Source organism: Dunckerocampus dactyliophorus, chromosome 10 (genome assembly GCF_027744805.1).
Source record: "Dunckerocampus dactyliophorus isolate RoL2022-P2 chromosome 10, RoL_Ddac_1.1, whole genome shotgun sequence".
NCBI classification, from domain to species: domain Eukaryota; kingdom Metazoa; phylum Chordata; class Actinopteri; order Syngnathiformes; family Syngnathidae; genus Dunckerocampus; species Dunckerocampus dactyliophorus.
The window spans coordinates 4,467,747-4,491,368 of NC_072828.1; the positions used below are offsets into that span (position 1 = coordinate 4,467,747).

The 23,622-nt window shown below is 41.9% G+C and overlaps 1 protein-coding gene across 4 annotated transcripts in view; it reads left to right on the forward strand.

Moving 5' to 3' along the window:
• nhsa (Nance-Horan syndrome a (congenital cataracts and dental anomalies)) overlaps positions 1-23,622 on the forward strand; it is a 124,219-nt gene that overhangs the window by 20,549 nt on the left and 80,048 nt on the right. For 2 of the 4 annotated variants that reach the window (XM_054788743.1, XM_054788742.1), the window contains exon 1: positions 8,174-8,677. The exons of 1 other annotated variant lie outside the window; for it this stretch is intronic. In XM_054788743.1, the coding sequence (XP_054644718.1) occupies positions 8,386-8,677 (292 nt within the window). In that variant the 5' untranslated portion in view covers positions 8,174-8,385. Of the gene's footprint in view, positions 1-8,173; positions 8,678-12,342; positions 13,363-23,622 lie in introns of those variants that run through there. One more of the 4 variants, XM_054788746.1, reaches the window with a different exon arrangement.

Sequence of the window (23,622 nt, forward strand, 5' to 3'; positions counted from 1 at the left end):
GAGCCCTGCAGAAACTTTTCCAGAAACGTGATGAGAACTGGGGGCCCCTATCGGAGACTATGTCCAGCGGGATACCATAGAGCCGAAACACGTGTTTAACCAGGAGACGAGCGGCCTCTAAAGAGGAGAGTAGCTTTGGCAGGGCTACAAAATGAGTCATTTTAGAAAAGCGGTCGATAATGGTGAGGATGGTGGTGTTACCGTGGGATGAGGGGAGTCCTGTAACAAAGTCCACGTGTGACCACGGTCGTGGTGGGATGGGGAGTGGTTGGAGTAATCCCGTAGGTGGTCGATGTGAGGGCTTGCTCCGGGCGCAGACAGAGCAGGCCGAGATGTAACTCCTGATGTCCGCCGCCATAGATGGCCACCAGAATCTTTGTCCTATCACGAACAGCGTGCGTCTTGTTCCCGGATGACAGGATACCTTTGCTGCGTGGGCCCACTGAAGGACCTCGGACCTCAGTTCTGTGGGGACGAACACTTTACCTGGTGGACACCCCTCCGGAGCGTCCGAGCCAGTAGTAGCGTATTTTAGTCGTTTCTCCACCTCCCACTGGATCTCGCCCAACACCCTGGCCACAGGTATAATGGTTCTTGTCCTCCTCAGCCGGGCAGAAGATTCGGGACAGGGCATCCAGCTTGGCCTTTCGTGATCCAGGTCTGAAAGTTATGGAGAAATCAAAACGTGTAAAAAACAGTGACCAGCATGCCTGGCGGGAATTGAGTCTTTGTGCGGAGCGGATGTAAGCCAGATTTTTATGGTCCTTAATGATGATGAATGGTTCTGCCGCACCCTCAAGCCAATGCCTCACTCCCGCAACGCGAGCACAATGGCCAGCAGCTCGCGATTCCCCACATCATAATTCTTGTTAATTCTCGTTAAGACATTGAAAAGTTGCCGGCGCGTTAGTGAGCCCAAACGGCATGACCAGGTACTTATAGTGACCCATTAAATGCCGTTTTCCACTCGTCCCCCTCCCGTATCCGTACCAAATGGTAAGCGTTGCACAGGCTGAGTTTAGTGAACCATTTGGCTGCGTGTAAGGCAGAACGCTGAATCCATTAGCGGTAACGGGTATTTGTTTTTCACCGTAATGTCGTTAAGTCCTCTAAAGTCAATGCACGGTCAGAGTGAACCGTCCTTTTCAGCAACTAAAAAGAACCCTGCCCCCAAGGGAGAGGAGGAGGGGCGGATATGACCTGCTGTCCTGAGTTGCATGGGCTCGTCCGGGGGAGAGGTGGATGGCCCCTCGTAGCTCTGCTCATCCTCCCCACGGAGTGTGGGTCTCGGCCGCCGTGCTGGCATGCTCGTCGGGGTTCCTCGGCCATGCTCCTCCCTGTGCTCGCGGTCCCGTTCTCTTAGCCGGTTGTCCAGCCGGACGGCAAGGTCTATGAGCTCGTCAAGGTTGGCGGCGTTGTCCTTCACGGCGAGCTCGTCCTTGATGCGGGGGGTGGAGGGCTTTGCGAAACATCGCCCGCAACGCTGTTTCGTTGAAGCCGCTCTCAGCCGCCAACACGCGGAAGTCGACAGAAAAGGCAGCTACGGATTTATTCCCATGCCTTAAATCCAGGAGTCGGCTTCCAGCCTCCTTGTCTCTAATGGGATGAAAAAAAACTTTGCGCATCTCATCCAAAAACAAGGCATATGAGGAGCACACAGCCAGCTTGGCTTGGCTCACCGCCATTGCCCAGGCAGCCGCCTTATTGGTGAGCAGGCTCATTATGAATGCCACCTTTGTAGAGTCAGAGGCAAACGTGCTTGATTGCTGATCAAAAGCCAATGTGTATAAATGCAAAAACTGCTCGCAGGAGCCCTCACCTGAAAAACGTGGTGGGGATGGCATGTGGCGTGGAGGGTGGGTCTAGCGGCGGCACAGCGGGATGATCCGGGTCCGCGGTTCGTGCCGATAACTCTGAGCGGATGGGGGAGAGCGCTCGCCCAACCCGTTGATGCAGGGATTAGAGGCCTGCCGATAACGAGGCCAGGGCCCCCATTAGGCCGGCAAAATCATCCAGTTCATTTTGATTTATTGTGTGATTAATTCATCAATTTATCCCAGGTCTAGTGCCCACTGGAATTTTTTTTCTGAACAAGAAATCTTGTCACGCTGTAATCCTGCGAGATCTTGTGACATGAGATCCTGTGACACCCCTATGGAATGTGTAAGTTGGTCACAAAATAAATATATTGTCAGTTATGAAATATAAATATGACTTCAATGTAATGACATTGAACTTTATATGGAACAATTAAATCAAATAACGGGAAATTTCACATTTTAATGAATGTACAGTCAAATTTGTCTATTGCGGCCACTAGAGGGAGTCTGCAAAAGTGGCCACTATAGACATGTGGCCTCTATAGACAGGTTGGCGTCCAGTTTGAATGTTGACCAGTAGAGGGAAAAAAAAGAAAAAAAAAAGGGAAAAAAATAATAATAATAATGTTGACCAGTAGAGGGCACTGCGGACTGCGGATAAAATTTGTACAGCACTACTAGGCTTGTTATTATCCACGACCCACAGAACAAAGCTGTTCTAGTAATGTCATACGCTTGTTTTTAATTTTGTTTTTTTGTTTTTAATTTTACTTTTTATACGGCAGAGTGTCATTACAGCTTTAGTTCATCAGGAAGTGACGGGAGGTGACGGTGGGCGTCCCAAGCAGGAGAGCCAGGCTCAGTGCTAGCTGTGAGTTTGGAGAGAGTTGGGAAGTGTGTTTATGTTGGCGTGGATGTAAAGTCCTGCAGTGTTCTCCGCTGTTAATAAAGCCATTAAAGTGCATCGGCGACGTGAGTCTCTCCTTCCCCACAACAAGCGGCATTACAGTACTGACCAGTGCACATTGTCCTGTTCCCAGCCTACTTTGTGGTAATGTTTTGGTGCAAATGCTCTTAAAGTTACATGTTTGATCAGGAAATAGCAACCTCAAAAGAAGACGGCTTTTTTATGTGGAACAACTGACAGTTTGTGTGGATCTTGTGAATGATTGTGACTGAGCTAGGACTCACTAATTAAAGTCTACACACGACGGCTTCATTGATTGAAAAACGAAACTTTTTCGTGCATGAAGCTTCTACTTGAGTTGGTAATTTGGCCGCTATATGCGGTCAGATATTGACCAAGGGAGACAAAATGGGTGGCCGCTGGCCGCGTTGGACAGGTGACTGCTATACACAGGGTCTATAACATGTAAATTTGCTGCGGGGGATTTTTCAGTGGCCGCTATAGGCAGGTGGCCGTTCTATAAAGGTGGCCGCTAAGACAGGTTTGACTGTATTTGTATTTTACTGATTTAAATTTCAGCACACAACAGAAACTTGGATGAATCCTCTTGTTCTGTTTATTAGATGTGCATAGTTTCTATGAGTTGATATTTCCTGTCATGTTAAAAAAGTACAAAGGAGAGAAGAAGCAGATTTGCTAGGATGCGATGCAAAGACCACATGCGGCTTTCCGCTCGTCTTCTGTTTCTTGATTGTTCCTTTTTTTTTTTTTTTTTTTTTTTTTTTTTTTTTTTTTTTCTTGATTGTTCCTTATTACGATGATTGTTCTGTCATAAGATGATTGTGTTGAGGAAAAACAGATAGTGTGCTTTAGCTGCATGAACAACTGTCATTGATATCTGCAGGTCTTAGCAATAAAGTTGGCTGTTTTGTAACAACTGTCCTCACATTCATAGAGTTCAATGTCATCGTGGGAGATGAAACAGTGCAGTCCAAGCAGACACAACACATGGAGGTCAAAGGGCACCAATGATGGCTGCATTCCCAGCACCCAAAAATATCCTTTGGCAAGCTGACACACCCACGTCTTTCATGCCGGTTTCGTTTATGTGCCCTATTACCCCTGCCTTACACTCATTGCACAGCCATTCATTTCTTTCTTGCCGTATTTAACCACCTACTGCAAAAAAGCTAGTCACAGATCCTCTATATTGCAGGAGCGGCCTGCTGAAAACCGCCACTCAAAGATGATTAAATATTAAGGAACTCTCTAGTGTTTCAAAGGTCTTCTGCAAAAAAATTTTTTTTTTTAAAAACACTCGTCAAAGCTCCTCTATATGACAGGAGTGCTCTGCCTTTTTAAACGATGTGCTGCAAACCACTATTCAAAGATCCTCTCTCTATGAGAGGAGCACTGTGCTGTTATAATGACCTAGTCAAAGATCCTCTCTTTGATAGGCGCTCTGCTGTTTTTATAAGTGTGCTGCAAAAATGCTTGTCAAAGATCTTTTCTTTGACAAGAGCGCTTTGCTGTTGAAAAGATCGAGCCAAAGATACTCTATTTCGTTTTTAATGATGTGCTGCAAAGTCAAAGATCCTCTCTCTACGGCAGGAGCACTCTGCTGTTGTAATGACCTAGTCAAAGATCCTCTATATGACAGGCGCGCTACTGTTTTTATGGGCCTGCTGCAAAAATGCTATCAAGAATCTTTTCTTTGTCAGGAGCGCTTTGCTGTTTTCTAATGATCTAGTCAAATATCCTCTCTGTGACAGGAGTGCTCTGCTGTTTTAAAGATCGAGCCAAAGGTCCTCTATTCCGTTGCTGACGTTGCACGACGTGCTGCAAAATAGGGATGTCATAAAACTTCATGTCAAAAAATCCGAACTATCCCTTTAAGGGCCTGCTGCAAAAAATGACCTTTCTATGACAAGAGCACTCTACTCTTTTTAATAATCTTGTCAAAGATCCTCTATATGACAGGAATGCACTGCTGGTTTTAAGGGCCTGCTGCACAAAAAAAACCCTTGTCAAAGATTCTTTATTCTTTTTATTTGACAAGAGCTCTGATGTTTTAATGATCTTGTCGAAGATCATCTATTTGACAGGAGCGCTTTGCTGTTTTTAATGACCAAGTCACAGATCCTCTATTTGACTCTACAAGAAGCAAAACAAAAAAAAAGCACTTGTCGAAAATCCTCTATATGATAAGAACGAAAAGAAGTAAAGTGGAGCTACTATTTAGCGGTTGAATAGGCGTGCAGTGCATCTTGAAAGTATAAATAGGATTTACAAGTACTGGATTAGCATTGCTTGCTAACAGTTGCCTTACGACATGTGACAGGCATGTGCTGCCTCAGCATACTGTATGCCTGTATAGAATATATATATATATATATATATAACCAGCCAGTTATTAGGTTCAGTGGGCAATCACTTTTTCACACAGGGCCATGTAGGTTTGAATATTTTTCTCCCTTAATAATAAAAACTTTAATTATATATATATATATATATATATATATATATATACATATATATATATATATATATATATATATACTGTATGACAACACAACAGAAGACAAAATGCAGTTTTTAAATTAAACTTTTTATTATTAAGGGAGAAAAATATCCAAACCTACATGGCCCCGTGTTAAAAAGTGATTGCCCACTGAACCTAATAACTGGTTGGGCCACCCTTAGCAGCAGCAACTGCAATCAAGCGTTTGCAATAACTTGCAATGAGTCTCTCAAAGCGCTGTAGCTGAATTCTGGCCCACTCAAATGCTGTGTTACTTTTATACCAGATGTAATGGGACACACACCTTCCAAAAACTTACACTTTTCTCTTGTCAGACCACAGAGTATTTTCCCAAAGGTCTTGGGGATCAGCAAGATGTTTTCTGGCAAAATTGAGACAAGCCTTAATGTTCTTTTTGCTCAGGAGTGGTTTTGGTCTTGGAACTCTGCCATGCAGGTCATTTTTGCCCAGTGTCTTTCTTCTGGTGGAGTCATGACCACTGACCTTAACTGAGGCAAGTGAGGCCTGCAGTTTTTTGGATGTTGTTGTGGGGTCTTTTGTGACCTCTTGGATGAGTCATCGCTGCGCTCTTGAGGTCATTTTGGTTGGCCACGCCTGGGAAGGTTCACCACTGTTCCATATTTTCGCCATTTGTGGATAATGGCTCTCACTGTGGTTTGCTAGAGTTTGTTTGTGGCTTTATAACCTTTTCCAGACTGATAGATCTCAGTTAATCTCAGTTATGTTTTAACAAAGGGGGCAATCACTTTTTCACACAGGGCCATGTAGGTCTGCATTTTTTTCTCCCTTAATATTACAAATTTTCATTTAAAAACTGCATTTTGTGTTCAGTTGTGTTGTCATTGACTTATATTTAAATTTGTTTGTTGTTTGTATGTTCTTCTCCCAACACCCCTTCTTGAGCTTTGTTGCCCCTCCTTTTGGAATGAGTGTCACAAAAAAGCCAAAGAAAAAGCAAAACACACATGCTCACTGAATTGAGGTCCAGTGAAAAGACTTCAAACGCAGACATTTTCTGAGTATTTATTTTCATCCATAATCTGATCAGGAATTCCACTTAACAGTAGCAAATTGTTTCCAAGTTCAAGTTAAAAGTGCCAATCTGTGGTGATGTGGGGCTAAGGCCCACTTTGTCACTGCAAAGATTAGCAGCTTTTGTCTTTTGTTAGTTTGTGCCGCCGCCCCAAACGGCCTGCATCTCTGTGGCGTGCGCAGCCTTTGTTGCCCGGGCGGCACTTTGCCGAGGTTGCACTTCTGCTGCACGACACGAGTCGGGCAACAGGAAGGTGTTTTTAAGCCACCGTCTCTTGTTGAGCCGTGGATTTAGCTAAACACTCATTCAGCACATCTGAATGACAGCACGTGCAAAGCAAAGATCAACCACAACACGGCCAAATAAACTACACAGTTCTTGGAAAAGTGTGAGAATGCAACTTAGAACTGCATCAGAAGTTAATGTTTAAGTATAGTAGCACTTCTTTTCACATGATAACGTAAAATCATAGATTATAGTGTGTATACCTATAGGAATAAACTCTTCAGTGCTGGGGAAAGTGTGAAAATGCAACTTAAAAGTGCATCAAAAGTCATTGTTTATGAGATAGTAGCCCTTCTTTTCATGTGATAAAGTAAAATTATAGATCACAGTGTGTATGCGTAATGAACAAAATATTCACTGCTGGGAAAAGTGTAAAAATGCAACTTAAGAGTGTTTCTATTTAAGCTTCAAAGGCCATATCAAGTGACAATGAAGTGAAAGCTAACTGATGTCAGCCATGCTGTGTTGTTTGCACACAAAACATGTGTGAGTTGTGTTTTTTAGTTGTTGCCAATTGTTGGGAGCAAACATTATGCCACAGCTTGACCCACTGTAGCTAGATGAGCCCGCCGCATGCACAACCCCACTGCTTAGTAAAAAAGCAGGCTTCACTACACATCTTAAAATAAAGTTCTGCTAACTATCCTTCAGTCAGCTTCAGATGTTTGTATGTGATATATGCAGTGCTGGGCAAAGTACTTTTCAAAAATTAGTCAGTAGTTACTAGTTACCTTCCCATAAAAGTAATCAAATTAGTAAAGCTATTTGAAGTGATTTGTTCTGTATTTATTTATTTATTCGTATTCTATTTTCTTATTTATTTTATCTATCTATCTATATATCTATGCAATTAGTTACCAGAGAAAGTAATTATTGGGGTCATTTTTTTCTGAACAGTGTTTCATGAGAGACAGGGCTAAGCTTGTGACTTGCAATTCTCCTCCACAACGCCAGAGGGCAGTGTTTTCTTGAAAGTGAGCAACCAGTAGCTTTTTAGCTTCCTGTGTAGAAGCAGTGAATGTCTCAACCTGGAACCCACATGTTCAAATGGTCATTAAGTCGGGATCCACTTTTCTTTAAGTCATTTTCTATTTATTTATTTTTTATTTACTAGTTTAAAATATCTATCTACAGTAAACAAATATAATAATCTGTGTTTTCCTTGATCCCAACTAGTGTAGCCACGCCCCTGCCAGTGAAATCTGGCCTGGGGCCCATTGCAGAAAAGTAGGATTCAGACATCCAAGCTAAATGACTGAGCTGAGCTTAACCAATTCATAACGAGAGCGTCTAGGCTTAATTGGTTGCACAAAACACAAGTCGGGATGAGTAGACGCTGATTAATCAAGCCAGGTGAAACCAATCCCGAATCAGTGCGTGTATGTGACTTCCTTAAAAAGACATTGTTTCAACATATTCCACTTCCACTTTTGTGCAACCGGATCATGGATAAATTGAGCCTGGATAGCAAGATATCCAAGCTTAATCCCTTATCCTAGTTTTGTGCAATAGGCCCCTGGTGATTTTTTTCCGTGTGTCCCTAAATGCATCAAAGTAGCTTTTTTGTAGTCCAGTCCGTGGCGGCCATATTGTCCATGTTTTCCAGCCTGCCCGCTGGTTCTTTTTAAATAACTACTTCCACTTTGTAGCGTGTAAAAAGTCTGACTTTATCTTCTGCAGTCTTGAGGAGCGCTTAGTCCTCCCCAATGAAATTATGGGGGGCAACTGAATCCACGCCGAGAGGACTGGGGTCCGAGGAGAGGACATCTTCTCACTTTCGCTGGATTTACGCGCCGAGATGCCGTTCGCCAAACGGCTCGTGGAGCCACAGTTGCTGTGCCGGCGGTACCAAGTCCCAAATGACGACCACCGGGAGGTTTCGGTTTTCGAAGACCTGGTCTCCATCAGCAATGTGGCGCTGGCGAGGACCCTGCGCCAGCTGTCCGACCTGGCCAAGCACGCCTGCTCCATCTTCCAGGAGCTGGAGGGCGACTTGGAGGCCACCACGCAGCGGCTCCGGGGGCTACAGAGGAAGGTGGGCCGACTGCAGCAGACCTGCTCCGACATGGACCCCAAACAAGAGGCAGTCCGTGAGTACAACCTGGAGTCTGTGATCCTCTCTTTATGCCATCACTACCTAGTGCCGTAAAAAGCTTTAAAAAAAGAAAGAAAAGTCAAGTTTTCAACATTCAGTTCACCTAAAGGGACTTTTTTGGTCTTTTTGCGTAGTGTACAAGTGTTTTTTTTTTAGCCTTTTTGTGTGTTCTGCACATAGTAGGAGGAGCGCGTGACAGTTGTCTTGCTATTTTATCCATATTGCTTTACCTTATTACGATTTATAGGATGATTCTTCATGTGATGTCATCACCTTAGCTGGAAAGCCTTGGAAAAATACTTTTATGCGGAACTAAAATACGTGATTTTAGACTGTTATATGTTGGAAAAACTGTTAAAGTGCTTGAAATGGTGACTTTTTTTAGTTTTATGTCAAGTATACCATTTACTATACTGTGCTGGGTAAAGTGAAACTTAAAAGTGCATCCAAAGTCGTTGTTTACGGTAAGTTAAGTCAGATTATAGTGTGTGTTTGTATCAAATATATTATACAGTGCTGGAAAAAGTGCAAAAATGCTTCAAGGGTCTTTGTTTAGGGTATAGTATACTTCTTTTCATGTGATAATGTAAAGTCATTGATTATAGTGTGTGTATACGTATCAAATAAATAATGAAGTGTTAGGAAGTGTGCATAATGCAACCTCAAAGTGAATCAAAAGTTTTTGTTTATGGTGGAATGGCACTTCTTGTTATGTGATAAAGTAAAATCATAGATTATTATGTGTGGATGCGTCAACTAAATTATACATTGTTGAAATGTATATGAAATGTATGAAATTAGATGTGTTTCTCTACTGTAGAGTAGTGCTCATTTCATGACGTAAAGTAATATCTCTGTGAAAACATATCAAACGCTATAGTGCTAGGAAGTGTGAAAATGCAACTTTAAATCAAATCAAAAGTCTTTGTTACAGGGGTAGCACTTGCTCTCATGTGATCAAGTCAAATGATAGCTTATGTAGTGTGTTTATCAAATATACTATACAGTGCATAGAAATGTGTAAAAATGCAACTTAAGAGTGCTTCCATCTGACCTTAGAAGGCCATATAAAGCGATAATGAAGCCAGCACTCACTGATGTCAGCCGTGTTGTGTTGTTTGCACACAAAAACAGGTGTGAGTTGTGTGTTTTTTAGTGGTTGCTAATTGTCGGGAGTAAACATGACGCCGTAGCTTGAACTCTGCATGGCTGCCCATAAGATTTCATGACCCAGATAACACAGCATGTGGCCATGCCTGGCTCTTTTAAACTAAAGTGCCCCCCCAGGCACTGTCGAGGAGAAGGTGTGTGTGTGTGTGTTCCTGGTTTATGTTAAGAGAGATGTATTTATGTTAAAGACCACACACCCCAGGAAGCTCTTGTGGAAACGTGTGCATCCCTCTCAAACATCGGACATTACGATCGTGTTGGGCAAGCCCTTACAAGAGCACGAGCCGCCCCCCCCTCCCACACCAACCAACACAACCACTCCACAACTTGCTTCCGGTGCTTTTTGAAAGGGTTGCTTTGCTTGGAGGTGTGAACCACGACTATGGACTGATGTCCAAATAAAAATCCGCCCCCCACTTGAAGCGTCAGTGATGGCTGCAGAGATTACCTCCTAGCATGTGTGCGATGTGTCTGTTTTCAGTCATTCCGATTGTAGGTCAATTGACAGAATATGCAGCATGGTGTAGCGCAACAATCTGCATAGTTTTTAAAGTGAAAACAGCTCAAAACTAATAGAAATGTGTCTGCACAAACTCAGATGTGTACCTGTACAACCCTCTGTAAGTTATTTTTAAAGGACGATCTGCAGACCCTAAATTTCCAGTTTGGTTCATTCCCAACACCTTAGTGGGTATCACTGTTGAAAAGCTCATCCTTAAAAACATGGGGGTGGAAGCTCATGTATCTTTGTATTCCCTTCCAAAGTTATTTAAAATGATGAAAAATGGAATGATCTGCGGATCATAAAACAACCGTAATCTTTACTTCCATTTCCCTACAAATGTAATAATAATAATAATAATAATAATGATAATCCTTGGACTGAAAATACCCCCAAAGTCCTGTTTCCAGTACTTGTGGGGATATAAGTTGTATTTGTACAACTTTCAACTCAACTTACAACAAAAGGTGGTGAGAAATACTTCAAATTGAATAAAGCAAAATTTGTTCTTGATCAGAATCACTCCACACTCTGTACTGTTCCTTAGTATTACCATATCTAACTTATTGTGTGGAGATATGGGACAATAATTATAAAAGCAATCTTAATTCACTCAATGTACTGCAAAAAAGATGGGTGAGGATCATTCATAATGCCAAGTATAGAGAACATACAAACCCTTTATTTTTTTCACAGATATTAAAATTTGCTGATTTTAGTAAATTTTCAAACAGCTAAAATAATGCATAAAGTTAATAATAACTTGTTACCCAAAAACGTCATACAGTATTTCTCTATCAGAGAGGAGAAATATGATCTTAGAGGAAAATTTAACTTAAAACATTTATATGCGAGAAAAACGCTGTAAACCCACAGCATTTCTGTATGTGGAATTAAATTATGGAACGGATTGAGCAAGGAACTCCAAATAATGTACCAAGACGAGTGAATATAAAAAACAATACAAGCAGTTGATGTTTGCTAAATACAAGGCAGAAGAGTCTTGATTATTATATTTATTGTTCTGTCATGCTTGTTTTTATTTTATTTGTTTATTATTACACTGATTATTATATGGAAAAATATTCCATGGAATGGAGGAAGTGAATAATATGTACTGCACAAGATGTGGAACGGATGGGGGTAGGATTAAATAAGCTTTGCTTCGTCCAACTTCTTTTGGACATGTGGAATTGTGAAATAATTTATGATATGTATTCCATTGTAACCTGCATGCATGTTCAAATAAAATGAAACCAAACCAAACCAAAGGTTATGTCAAACTGAATGATCTGCAAAACAAAGAAGGAAGTGGGTGGTACCTTTTGGAATGCCCACCCCTCAAATGTTACATTTATCTTTGTATGACCTTCCTGTCAAAAGTTACTTCGAAGGTAGTTATCCATTTATTATCCATCCATCCAACAGCAAAGTGGATGGTATACCGTGGTGGTGGAATACCATCCACAAACCAAAAATTGTGTGGGGATTGTACATGGATAAATGTTACTATCTGCTATTCAAAAGTTATTTACAAGAAAGTTTGCCACGGTTCGTCCCAAAACCCCAGAAATCACGGTTAAGGTACTTCCCAATGTCTTAGAACAAAGTGGATGGTATCTTTGGAAACCATGACCAAAAATATATGCGGGTAGAAGTTAAATGAATCCATGTATGATCTTCCCGGCAAAAGTTATTTCTAAGGAATTTATCCATGAATGGCTCCAACACCCCAGAAATTACGGTTCAGGTACTTCCCAATGTCTTAGACCAAAGTGGGTGGGACCATGCGCAGGGATACAGTGGAAGACAAATATAATGCAAGCGATTTGTGAGGTCTGATTTTTTTTTGGGGGGGGGGGGGGGACGCATTTTTGTAATGCAGCTTTATTACTCTTTTGAACGCATATTGTTTTGAAAAGGCAAAAGTTTTACTTAAGTGGCCCCAGCAACTAAGCGGAACACCGGATTTTCACGACCACAAGGCGCACTTAAAAGTCTTAAATTTTGTCCAAAATGGGCGGGGCGCCTTATAATGCGGAGCGCCGTATGTGTGTACCGAGTTCCAAAATCTGTAAGAAAATCTGTAAGTGTTGCTGCGTGACTTTTATGAGCGCTCCGCTCGACTGACTGGGAGCCTGCCGACACGCTGCTTGTATAGAGGAAAGGAAAGGTGGACGTGACTGAGGACGCTAAAGGCACGCCCCAGTAGTTATGTAAGTATATTTTTATTATGAAATGGCGCCATCTATCTATCCAACTATATCACAAACATGGATGACGTGCCGCTCACTTTCCACATCCTGGTGAACCACACTGTAGAGAAGCAATACAGCGATACACACAACGGGGCACGAGAAGTTGGCTTTTACTGTTGTGCTTGGTTGCCATGGTAATGGATAGAAACTGCTACCTGTGGTAGACGCTGACGCTGCCTAAAGAAAAGTTTCCAGCCGGACCAAAGCGGCTGGAAGGAGAAAATGGCTGAGTGACGTGTACGGAAAGAAACAGGATGTTTTTTTCACACGCGTCACCACAAATGAACCTGGAGCTTAACATCATTCCGGGAGGCTTGACGAGGGAACTCCAACCGCTGGACATCGGTGTAAACACGGCGTTTAAAGTTACGTTGCGAGTGCCGTGGGAGCGATAGATGACCGCTAACGAACACTGGAATGCAGCGCCGTGCTAGTTTCGCCACAATTTGTGAATGGATGTAAACACGGCGTTTAAAGTTACATTGCGAGCGGCGTGGGAGCGATGGATGACAGCTAGCGAACACAGCTTCACTAATGGATTGTGGATGCTTGGGCTAACGTGTCTGATGCACTCTTTGAGCTTTCACAAAAGCCAGCATCATTTCTGAGGCGCCGCACGGCAACGAGACTGACTGACAACGACGACAGGGAACCTGGCGTGTTTGATGGAGAACTTGCCCCGCTCTTCATTTGGGATATAAAAGATGAGGACTTTGATGGATTTGTGGATGAGGATTTATCAAAAATAACGTGAGTACATTGTTAAATACTTCAATAAAGTACAACCCAATTCAGTTTTGCTCTCGCTGGCTTTTTAAAAACATACAATAGCAAGCATGCTAGCGTATTGTCGCGTCATTCCCCGGCATGCTTTGCGGTAATGTTTTGGTGCGTCGCTGGGGAGCACTTCCTGTTCCCCAGCGTGCTTTGCGGTTGTGTTTTGGTGCAAAAGCTCTTAAAGTTACATGTTTGAGCTACATAGTTGTTAGTTATTGTTCTGCAAAAATAGAGGTAATGTCTTGTCTGTGTTTGCGTTGCAGTGTGATGTTTTTAGTTGTGCACCATGATTGAGACTGTTGTGTTGTGATGACCATCCTGATTTCAAGTGGGCTTGTTAAGTCTGTATGTGTTACCATGCATACCTGCGACCAATAGCACGGTGCGCCTTGTGTATGTGTTATATACAAAAATAGCACCTGTAGCTGAGATTGCGCCTTTTAATACGGTGCGCTTTATGGTCGTGAAAATACGGTATGTTCCCCTTATGGAAATCCAACCAGAACTGGGCTCACGGGACCAAGTGTGTGTGTGTGATTATCTACAATAATTTGGACAATCATCGTCCAGCAAATTTTGTTATCCTGACAGGCCTATGTACATGCATGAATTTCACTTCTATCGTAATCCTTCATTGTTCTGACAACAAATGTCCACTTTATGGGAAACTTTTCAAATGCGCAAAGTGGGGGGAAAAAAAACTTTTGCTTTTGATATAAAAATACCAGGAGATCAATTCCAGTTTTCGCACTAAACAAAATCTTACAAGCAGTAATGGGAGATCAATTCTCCTTATGAAAAGAGCAGCTTGCGCTCAGATTGACTGCAAAAGGCCAATGCTGAGTTCAAATAAAATTGATGTCCTAATCTCAGATGAAACACATCAAATCCCTCTGTGCCACATGTTGTTGTATGCATCCCAGGGCAGCAGAGAAACTCTTTTTCTTTTTATTATTCTTTTTCCTTTTTTGTTTGCCTGCAAAAGCCTAATTACCCTTAATTGTTCTTTAGGCATGAATTGTGTCAGGGGTGTCCGTAAACAACAGAGCCGGTTCTCATCTGAATGACAATTAGTGTAAATGGGGGCACGCGGGGGTGTGGGTAGTTGGTGGACTTTTAAGCTTGGGGTGGGGGGGGCGGTACTTTTAAGCTTCAAATCTATCATAAAATATGAATGATGAACCGTTAGTATTGAAAAGACATGAATTTTTATGTTTTCTTTAATAAATTCATATTTGACAACATGTATTAATTGGTAGATGAGGAAAACATGAAATAATACTGAATTGGGAAGGCGGAAATGTTCCACTTCAAAGTGCCGTAGTTAAACATTAACATTAAAAATATGGCTGACCACCTCTGGACATGTCTCTGTTGCACCGAGTAGTGTGCAGTAGTGAAGCTCGCTGGACATTGCGAGTCCATCGTTTGCAGCAGGTTTTTAAGGCCGTTTTTTCCACTGTTGCAACGGGGACCATATCTTAGCAATTTGATGGGACACCGCTTTATAATAGCATACGACTTTGCTTTTCCTTTCACAAGGAACGCAACAGGAAAAAGAAGCAGTGTTGTGGCAGGAGTTGTGCAGCCAGGGTGCAGCTTCACACATTCATCATATTGGAGTTTTAAGGTGGTGAAAAATATATATTTTTTTATGCTCTGAATTCAACGTACCTCCAAATTACTGAGCCACTGCGTTGCTGACTAATTCTTTCACCGCAGACGATGTAGTGTCCAAGGAGGGGGGCGGGGCAGAAGCTCACACACAGTGCAGAGAGATGAGGGAGAGTCTATGAGGGCAAATCCAGTCTATATTGATATGAACAATATGGTTGTTTTTGATATCGTGCTTGAAGTAAATATCGATATATTAATATCAGCCCTACTCCGCATGTTGTGTGGGTTTTCGCTTGGTACTCTGGTTTCCTCCCACATTCCAAAAGCATGCATGTTAGGTAAATTGGTGACTCTAAATTGTCCATAGGTATGAATGCGAGTGTGAGTAATTATCTACATGTGCCCTGCGATTGGCTGGCGACCAGTCCACGGCGTACCTCGCCTCTCGCCCAAAGTCAGCTGGGATAGGCTCCAGCTCACCCTGGCGACCATAGTGAGGACAAGCAGCATAGAAAATGAATGGCAAACTAGTCAAAGTCCTGACCTGAACCCTTTTGAGATGCTATGGCATGACCTTAAAAAAGCAGATAATGCTCGAAAACCCTCAAATATGGCTGAATTACAACAATTCTGCAAAGATGAGTGGGACAAAATTCCCCTACAGCGCTGTAAAAGACTCATTGCAAGTTATCGGAAAAGCTTGACTGCAGTTATTGCTGTAAGGGTGGCCCAACCAGTTATTCGGTTTAGGGGGCAATCACTTTTTCACACAGGGACATGTAGGTTTGGATTTTTTTCTCCCTTAATAATAGAAACTGCATTTTGTGTTCAGTTGTGTTGTCATTGACAAATATTTAAATTTGTTTGATGATCTGAAACATTTAAGTGTGACATACATGCAAAAAAAAACAAAAAAAGAAATCAGGAAGGGGGCAAACACTTTTTCACACCACTATATATGCCTAATGGTCTGCATTTCCATTAGGGTATGCCATATTAGTCAGAGTCTGGACTAACCTAGTACCTAAACCAGGGATAGTCAACTAAAATTCAAATAGGTTTATCCATCCATTTTCTATACCGCTTCTCTTCATTAGGGTCGCGGGGGCATGCTGGAGCCTATCCCAGCTGACTTCGGGCGACAGGCGGTGTACCCTGAACTGGTTGCCAATGGCAGGGCACATATAGACAAACAACCATTCACACTCACATTCATACCTATGGACAATTTAGTCTCCAATTAACCTAACATGCATGTTTTTGGAATGTGGGGGGAAACCGGCGTACACGGAGAAAACCCACGCACACGCGGGGAGAACATGCAAACTCCACACAGAAATGCCAGGGGAGAATTGAACCCAGGTCTTCCCGATCTCCAGGCTGTTACTGTGTTGCCAACATGCTAACCACTAGACCACCGTGCGGTTCACGTGGTGTCCAAGCGGAGATTCGAACCCAGGGCTTCCTGATCTCCTGACTGTGTGGCCAACATACAAACCACTTGGCCACCGTGCAGCCCTCAAATAGGCCCATATACAGAAAATATCTGACAAGTAGCTATACATTTTATACTTTATGTCTTTTAGTAAGTATATTTAGGGTTAAACCTTGATGGGGTCGCGAGTGAACAATGGCAATGGCAAGGAAATTGTGCCTTGGCTTTCATACTTGTTTCTGCGGCCCAGTTTTGTATGGCTTGTTTTTTTCCCCCAAACAGTTTCACAAAAATGTTGTCTTGGTGTTGGTATGCTCCAGTTTCCATATGATTTGTTTTTTGTCTAAAATTTTCACCAAAAATTTGCCTTGGATTTTGTACGATTTGGGTTTTGTCAAAAATCTTAATTTTGCCGGTTTTCTGCATAATTTGGGTTTTCAGGACAATTTTGGCCTAAATTTAGTGTCCCAGTTTTGTATGAATCGTTTTTAGTCAAACATTTTCATAAATATGTTGTCTTGGTGTTTTTGTGCCCCAGTTTTTTGCTATTGTTTTTGTACCATTTGGATGAGTCGGTTTTTGTCAAGTTTTCAAATAAATGTTGTCTTTGATCCCCGTGAAAAGCAGGGCTCTACTGTATGAATATATACAGTATGTACAGTACATTTTTTACAGATGAAGGGTGTTGGTGAATCCTTAAAGAGCTGGAGAAGTGTTTTAAAGGGGACCTGTGTACCCTCCATGAAGTAATCCTGGCAAGCTACTGCTAGCTTATGACTGTGACCTAGCTTTTCTCTCCCATTTCATGTGGACACGGCGTATGGCACGTATCAGGCGTGTGTTTGGATGGCTCTTTAGCGGCACCTCATCACTGTGGGCGCACGAAGCCCCAGACGGGAATGGGTTGTTGGACCCCGTCTGAGCGCCTCGCCGGGGTTTTAGGTTACACGGGCCCGCTTGCGGAGCTCTTGTTGCAGCAAGTGGCCTGCTGGCTTTCCTGGTTGGGAGACAGCACATGGCTGGCGGCTCAGCACATTCCTGGCAGGAGATAGTCCAGTCATTCTGCTTGGACATGCACTCGCTCCAATCATTTTAAATCCACGCTCAGCACTTCTTATATAACATTTCGCAAAAGACCGGACCGGAACCTTTTCTTTTGCGACACCAGTAGAGCCAAGCGTTTCTGCCTTCAATTACTTCAATTTCTGCCTCAATGGCGAGGGATGTCAACTTTTACCCTTTTATCATTTTTGCTCATAATTATTACAAGTTTATTCCAGCAGTTTTTTCCATTTCTGCTGTTGTTTTTTTACATTTTCCAACTATTTTAGCTTTTTTTCTTACAAATGTTATTCTTGTAGTTATGACTTTATTCCCTTAATATTTAGACTTTTTTTCCATGTTACAACTTTTGCCACAACCTAATTTTTCCCAAATTAAAACTTTATTTGTTTTTTCTGTAATATTTCAGCTTTTTGCTACTAAAGACGTTATTGTTCCTCATAATATCACATTATTCTTGCAAAATTACAAATTTCCATTTTTTTGCGCCTGTTGTTTTTTTTTCCTTAGTTTTCTTGTTTAAATGATGAATGTGCTGCGGGGCCAGTACAAAAAGTTGCGGCCCGCACTTTGGACACCCCCGCTGCATGGGAAACACTGGATTTTGCTGGGGTCAGGTTACGAAGTGCAGGATCAGTTTATTTGTAACCAAGCAGTTAGCAGTCAATGAAGGATGGAAGTTTGTGTATCTTGGCACAAAAGCCTACACAAAGTTTGGTAGAGAGGTTTTGGGGGGGGTGGGCTTCCGATGGCGCTTTACACCATATAACAATCCCCTTAGCTTTTCCTATTCTCTTTCATTATCAGAAGGCATGTTAGTGCAGGTCCAGACAGATAGCGAACTAATTATAGAGAGGATTTCAAAGCCTTCCTGCACCCCCAACCCCTACTCCTCAGCCCTTCTTACTTTCCAGACATGTAGTAGACCCAAGGCAGCCTTGATACTTGTTTTTTTTAATTCCGCTGTCTTTGCGCTGATGTCATCTTGTCCCGCCGCCTCCTCTGGGATTCCAGTGTGCGTTTTTTGGGCAGGGGAGTGAGGAGGAGTTTTGTTGGGCGTTCTAACTTCATTAAATTGTATGAGGCAGGTTATTGTAACCAGATTTTTGGTCAGACCGTCAGTGTGACAAGTGGGGTCTTATAGGCAAACGGTTCCACGGCGGGATTACCTTGAAGTGGTTTCTACTGAACCGTCCCAAAAAGCCTGTGACCAAACCGCAGGGCTAGTTGATACTTGAAAAACTTTGCCCTCCCACACATGCTCCCTTGCTAGCTGGTATGATTGGGGGGTGGGTGTTGAAGCTTTGCTAAAGCCAAGGTTAAAGGTTTTAATTGGGTCGAGGGAGGGGGGCAAATGTGTGAGTGATTATGCTTTACATTCCTGCAGTGGGACCATGAGAGCAAGTGCTTCCGGGGGGGTCGGCCTGGATCCCTCTGCAAAACTTTTTGTATATTTATAAGCGGCATAGGCTAAGATTTGTGTTGGGAAGGTCCTCTACTGGAATGCAGGTGGGGAAAAAAACACAAGGATCCTCTAGAGCATGGGTCCCCAGCTTCTCTCCACACTGCTAAACAGGAGAGAAAAAGAAGGTAAATGTTGCAACCGTCATTGCCACAAATTTGCAATGGATTTTGGACAGCACGACACTGTCGAAATCCACACACTCTGGAATGATGTACACCGTACAGTCAAACCTCGGTTTCTCAGCTTCTGTAGATTCAGGAATCCTCCATTTTTTGCTTAAATTTGGCCTTGTTTTTGTATGCCGCAGTTTTTGGTTGAAAATGGTTCACATAACTTTTTGTTTTGGTTTTCATACACACCAGTTTTCGTATGATTCAGGATTTGTTGAAAATGTTCGAGAAATTTTGTGTTGGCTTTTTTTACACCTCAGTTTTTGTACCATTTGTTTTTGTTGAAAGTGTTTGCTAATATTTTGCCTCGGTTTTCATATGCTCCAGTCTTCATGCAATTTGTTTTTGTCAAAAATCTTCCCTAAAACTTTGCCTGACTTTTTGTACACCCCATTTTTTGTACAATTTGTTTTCATTGGAAATGGTCACTAAAATTTCACATACCGTGGTTATTGTTTGATTCGGTTTTTGCCTTACACTTATTAAACACATTTCAAGTTTAAAATGTATAGCTACTCGCCACTAGTCAATGAGTTTTCTTTGGAGAGAAGGGCCTCGTTGGAGGAAACATTTTTTTTTTACCATAAACCTGTGAATTTGTGGGGTTGCAAATGCTGAATTGCAAATCTAGAGGGATCCACTGTATCTATTTGATGTTTATGGTGTATACTTGTGTGGACTGTATTTATTGTATAAGACTGTAAAAGATAAAATTGGAAAAAATAGGCACTCAAAATACTTTTAGGGTAGGACTAATCATTTGACATGATTATTGATAAACTTGTGATGTGATTTAAAATTAACATTAGGGCCCTATAAAATCAGTTTTATTTTTTCCCCAAATACCGTTAGCTTCGTTTTCATTTTTTAGAATTCATGTTTTTACCTTTTCCAGTTATTTTACCAGAGAGAGTGCGTGCAATAAAATGCAAAAATCCTTCCATTTATTGATGCAATATATCATTGGCCCATTTTGTCCAGTAATTCAGAAATGGATGTAGCTTTGCTAACTTTTCTGATGGGATGTCAGCCTCACCAGATATTGCTACAAAATATTCAACAAATCGTAATGCCCGTGCTTGTGATTAAGGAAGATGTAGTCACAGATGTCATTCCAATCGCGTTATTAATCCTAAGATATTTTAAAAAAATACAGTCCACTTGAAGAGAGTGACAGCTTGTTAGCAAACGTAGACAAAGGTGGCTTCTCTGTGTTTCCTGAACTTTTTCCCCATTATGATGGACTTAGTAATAGCGTTTTCCGAAATACATATTTGAACAATTTGTGAGAACGATGCCTCTATGCGGTATTTTTGGTCTGATTTTACATGATTTCTAGTTACGAATACGCTTGTTTGTTCCCCATCTCTTTGAGGCAGGGCTGACACCAACCGGATGTGACGTCACGTGAAACCTAGCAATATGGGCTAACACATGGCAGCATCGGGACACTTCCTTGTTGTCGTTTTTCTTCTTACTTCCTGTTCTGTACAGTACTACCTGTGGTGGCTATTGTCTCATCAATCTAAGATTACTGACACCTAGTGTCCAGTTTAGCATACTACATATCATCACAGCGCCTTTGAATGCGTCTTCTGAATGCCTTATACAGTCAAACTTGTCTATAGCGGTCACTAGAGGGAGTCTGCAAAAGTGGCCGCTATAGACATGTGGCCTCTATAGACAGGTTGGCGTCCAGTTTGAATGTTGACCAGTAGAGGAAAAAAAAGAAAAAAAAAAAGGGGGGGAAAAATAATAATGTTGACCAGTAGAGGGCACTGCGGACTGCGGATAAAAGTTGTACAGCACACTAGGCTTGTTATTTTCATGGTTCATGGTTTTAATTCATCCTGAACATGCATATGAGTCAAACTACTATCATGTAGGTCTACATGACAATGTAGTGCAATCATAACCAAGGTTTTTACTTACTAAAAGGAAGCTAGAGGTTTAATAATAACTGATAGAATATATCCACGACCCACAGAACAAAGCTGTGCTAGTAATGTCTTAGGCTTGTTTTTTATATTTTACTTTTTATACGGCAGACAGCTTTAGTTCATCAGGAAGTGACAGTGGGCGTGCCGAGCAGGAGAGCTAGGCTCAGTGCTAGCTGTGAGTTTCGAGAGAGTTGGGAAGTGTTTATGTTGGCGTGGATGTAAAGTCCTGCAGTGTTCTCTGCAGTGTTAATAAAGCCATTAAAGTGCATCGGTGACGTGAGTCTCTCCTTCCCCACAACAAGCGGCATTACAGTATTGACCAGTGCACACCAGGAAATAAACAGTGTCATTTCTTACAGGCATTGCCGGGACAGCCATGTAGTGGGGCTTGTTTAACGTTTGCCTTGTGGGCAAGCAGGAAGGAGAGACGATGCTGAGAGATGTGTGTGTTCTGAGCTGCTGTCTGGTGGCCGCGTTCAATAAATAAAGTTGGCAGAAGCAACAGGAGAAGTTTCCTTCTTTGCTTCGGAGCTGAATAACACTGACAAGTTAACAGACTAGTAGCGAACCGAAAAGAAGATGGCTTTGTTTGTGTCGAATACAGAAGATGAGGACTTTGATGGATTTGTGGATGAGGATTGATGAAAAATAACGTGAGTACATTCTAAAATACTTCAATTAAGTACAACCGAACTCAGTTTTGCTCCCGCTGCCGCATGCATGCTAGCGTATGTTTTTCTTTATTGTAGCGTCGCTGGGAGCACGTCCTGTTCCCAGCCTAATTTGTGGTAATGTTTTGGTGCAAATGCTCTTAAAGTTACATGTTTGACCAGGAAATAGCAAGCTCAAAAGAAGAAGGCTTTTTTATGTGGAACAACTGACAGTTTGTGTAGATCTTGTGAATGATTGTGACTGAACTGGGACTCAGTAATAAAAGTCTCCACACGACGGCTTCATTGATTGAAAAACAAAACTTTTTCGTGCATGAAGCTTCTCCTTGAGTTGGTAATTTGGCCGCTATATGCGGTCAGATATTGACCAAGGGATACAAAATGGGTGGCCGCTGGCCGCGTTGGACAGATGACTGCTATACACAGGGTCTATAACATGTAAATTTGCTGCGGGGGATTTTTCAGTGGCTGCTATAGGCAGGTGGCCGTTCTATAAAGGTGGCCGCTAAGACAGGTTTGACTGTATTTGTATTTTACTTCATGTAGCCATTTTTAATGCTTGAAAATTCTTAAATTAGGCAAAACATATGTAACATTTGCTTCTATTTGCATATTTTTTGACTAATAATAGGCTGCATTCAACCTTGAGACAGCATGATTTATGAATTCATATATTTAAAAAAAAAACGTGACAGAGTGACGCTGCAAAATTTGAAGTGCAAAGTGGCAAGTTATTACTGTATTATGAGTAGTAGAGCCGATGCCGATACTACTATTATACTGTATAATATTGGGGGCTGAAAAAAGGTGATATCTGATATATCGGCTGATGGCCAATATATGAAATAAAAGCATTAATATACACAGGTTATATACTGTACATGAACAGAAATTCTTATAATATCCAAAATATGATTCAACACAAAGAAGAAGAAGACTACCTAATGAAAATAAGGAAGTTTAATTAGTAAGACTGTCAACATAAGGACATGCCTCTTTGTGATTTACTTTTAGGTGTTGCCACAAATTTGTAGTGTTCTTTGCTTTGCTGGTGCTGGAGCCCTGGCTAACTTTCACACTGCACATGTTGCATGTAACGTAACACCTCCACACCTTACTCTTCCCCTCTGCCTGTCAAATGAAAATATACAGTATACATTTAGTGCATTTTGGTAATTAGCCTACAATTTCATACTATAGTTAGCATTATAGCATTTTAAAATAAAAACAAGTGGCTGCATTGTAATCATGTGCAAAGTGATCATACATAGGCTAATGTAAAGTGTTTTTCAACTAATACTGTACATACAGTCAAACCTGTCTTAGCGGCCACCTGTATAGAACGACCACCTGCCTGCGGCCACTGAGAAATCCCCCGCAGAAAATGTACGTGTTATAGACCCTGTGTATAGCGGTCACTTGTCTAACGCGGCCAGCGGCCACCCATTTTGTATCCCTTGGTCAATATCTAACTGCATATAGCGACCAAAATGCCGACTCAGAAGAAGCTTCATGCACGAAAAAGTGTTTTTTTTGTTTGTTTTTTTTTAACCCCTGTCCTGTCCAGCCTTTAAAGCAGATAGAATTGTAGATCTAAATGCCGTCAAGTGCTCAACAGATTTACTCTGCCAGGGAGAAGTGTGATATACAATTCCCCTGTTATACAGAATTTATTTGACTTAGATGCTTGTTATTAAGCAAATTTGGAGCGACCGGACCGGAGCAGGAGGGGACAGGGAAAAAGAGAAAAGAAAACGGGGGGGGTGGGTGCGGGGATAAAAGGGGGACAAAAAAAAGAGACAAGAGACAAGGACAACAGAAACATACAGAACTACATCTGCAAATAAGTGTCTGTGACAACTATAAAGACGAA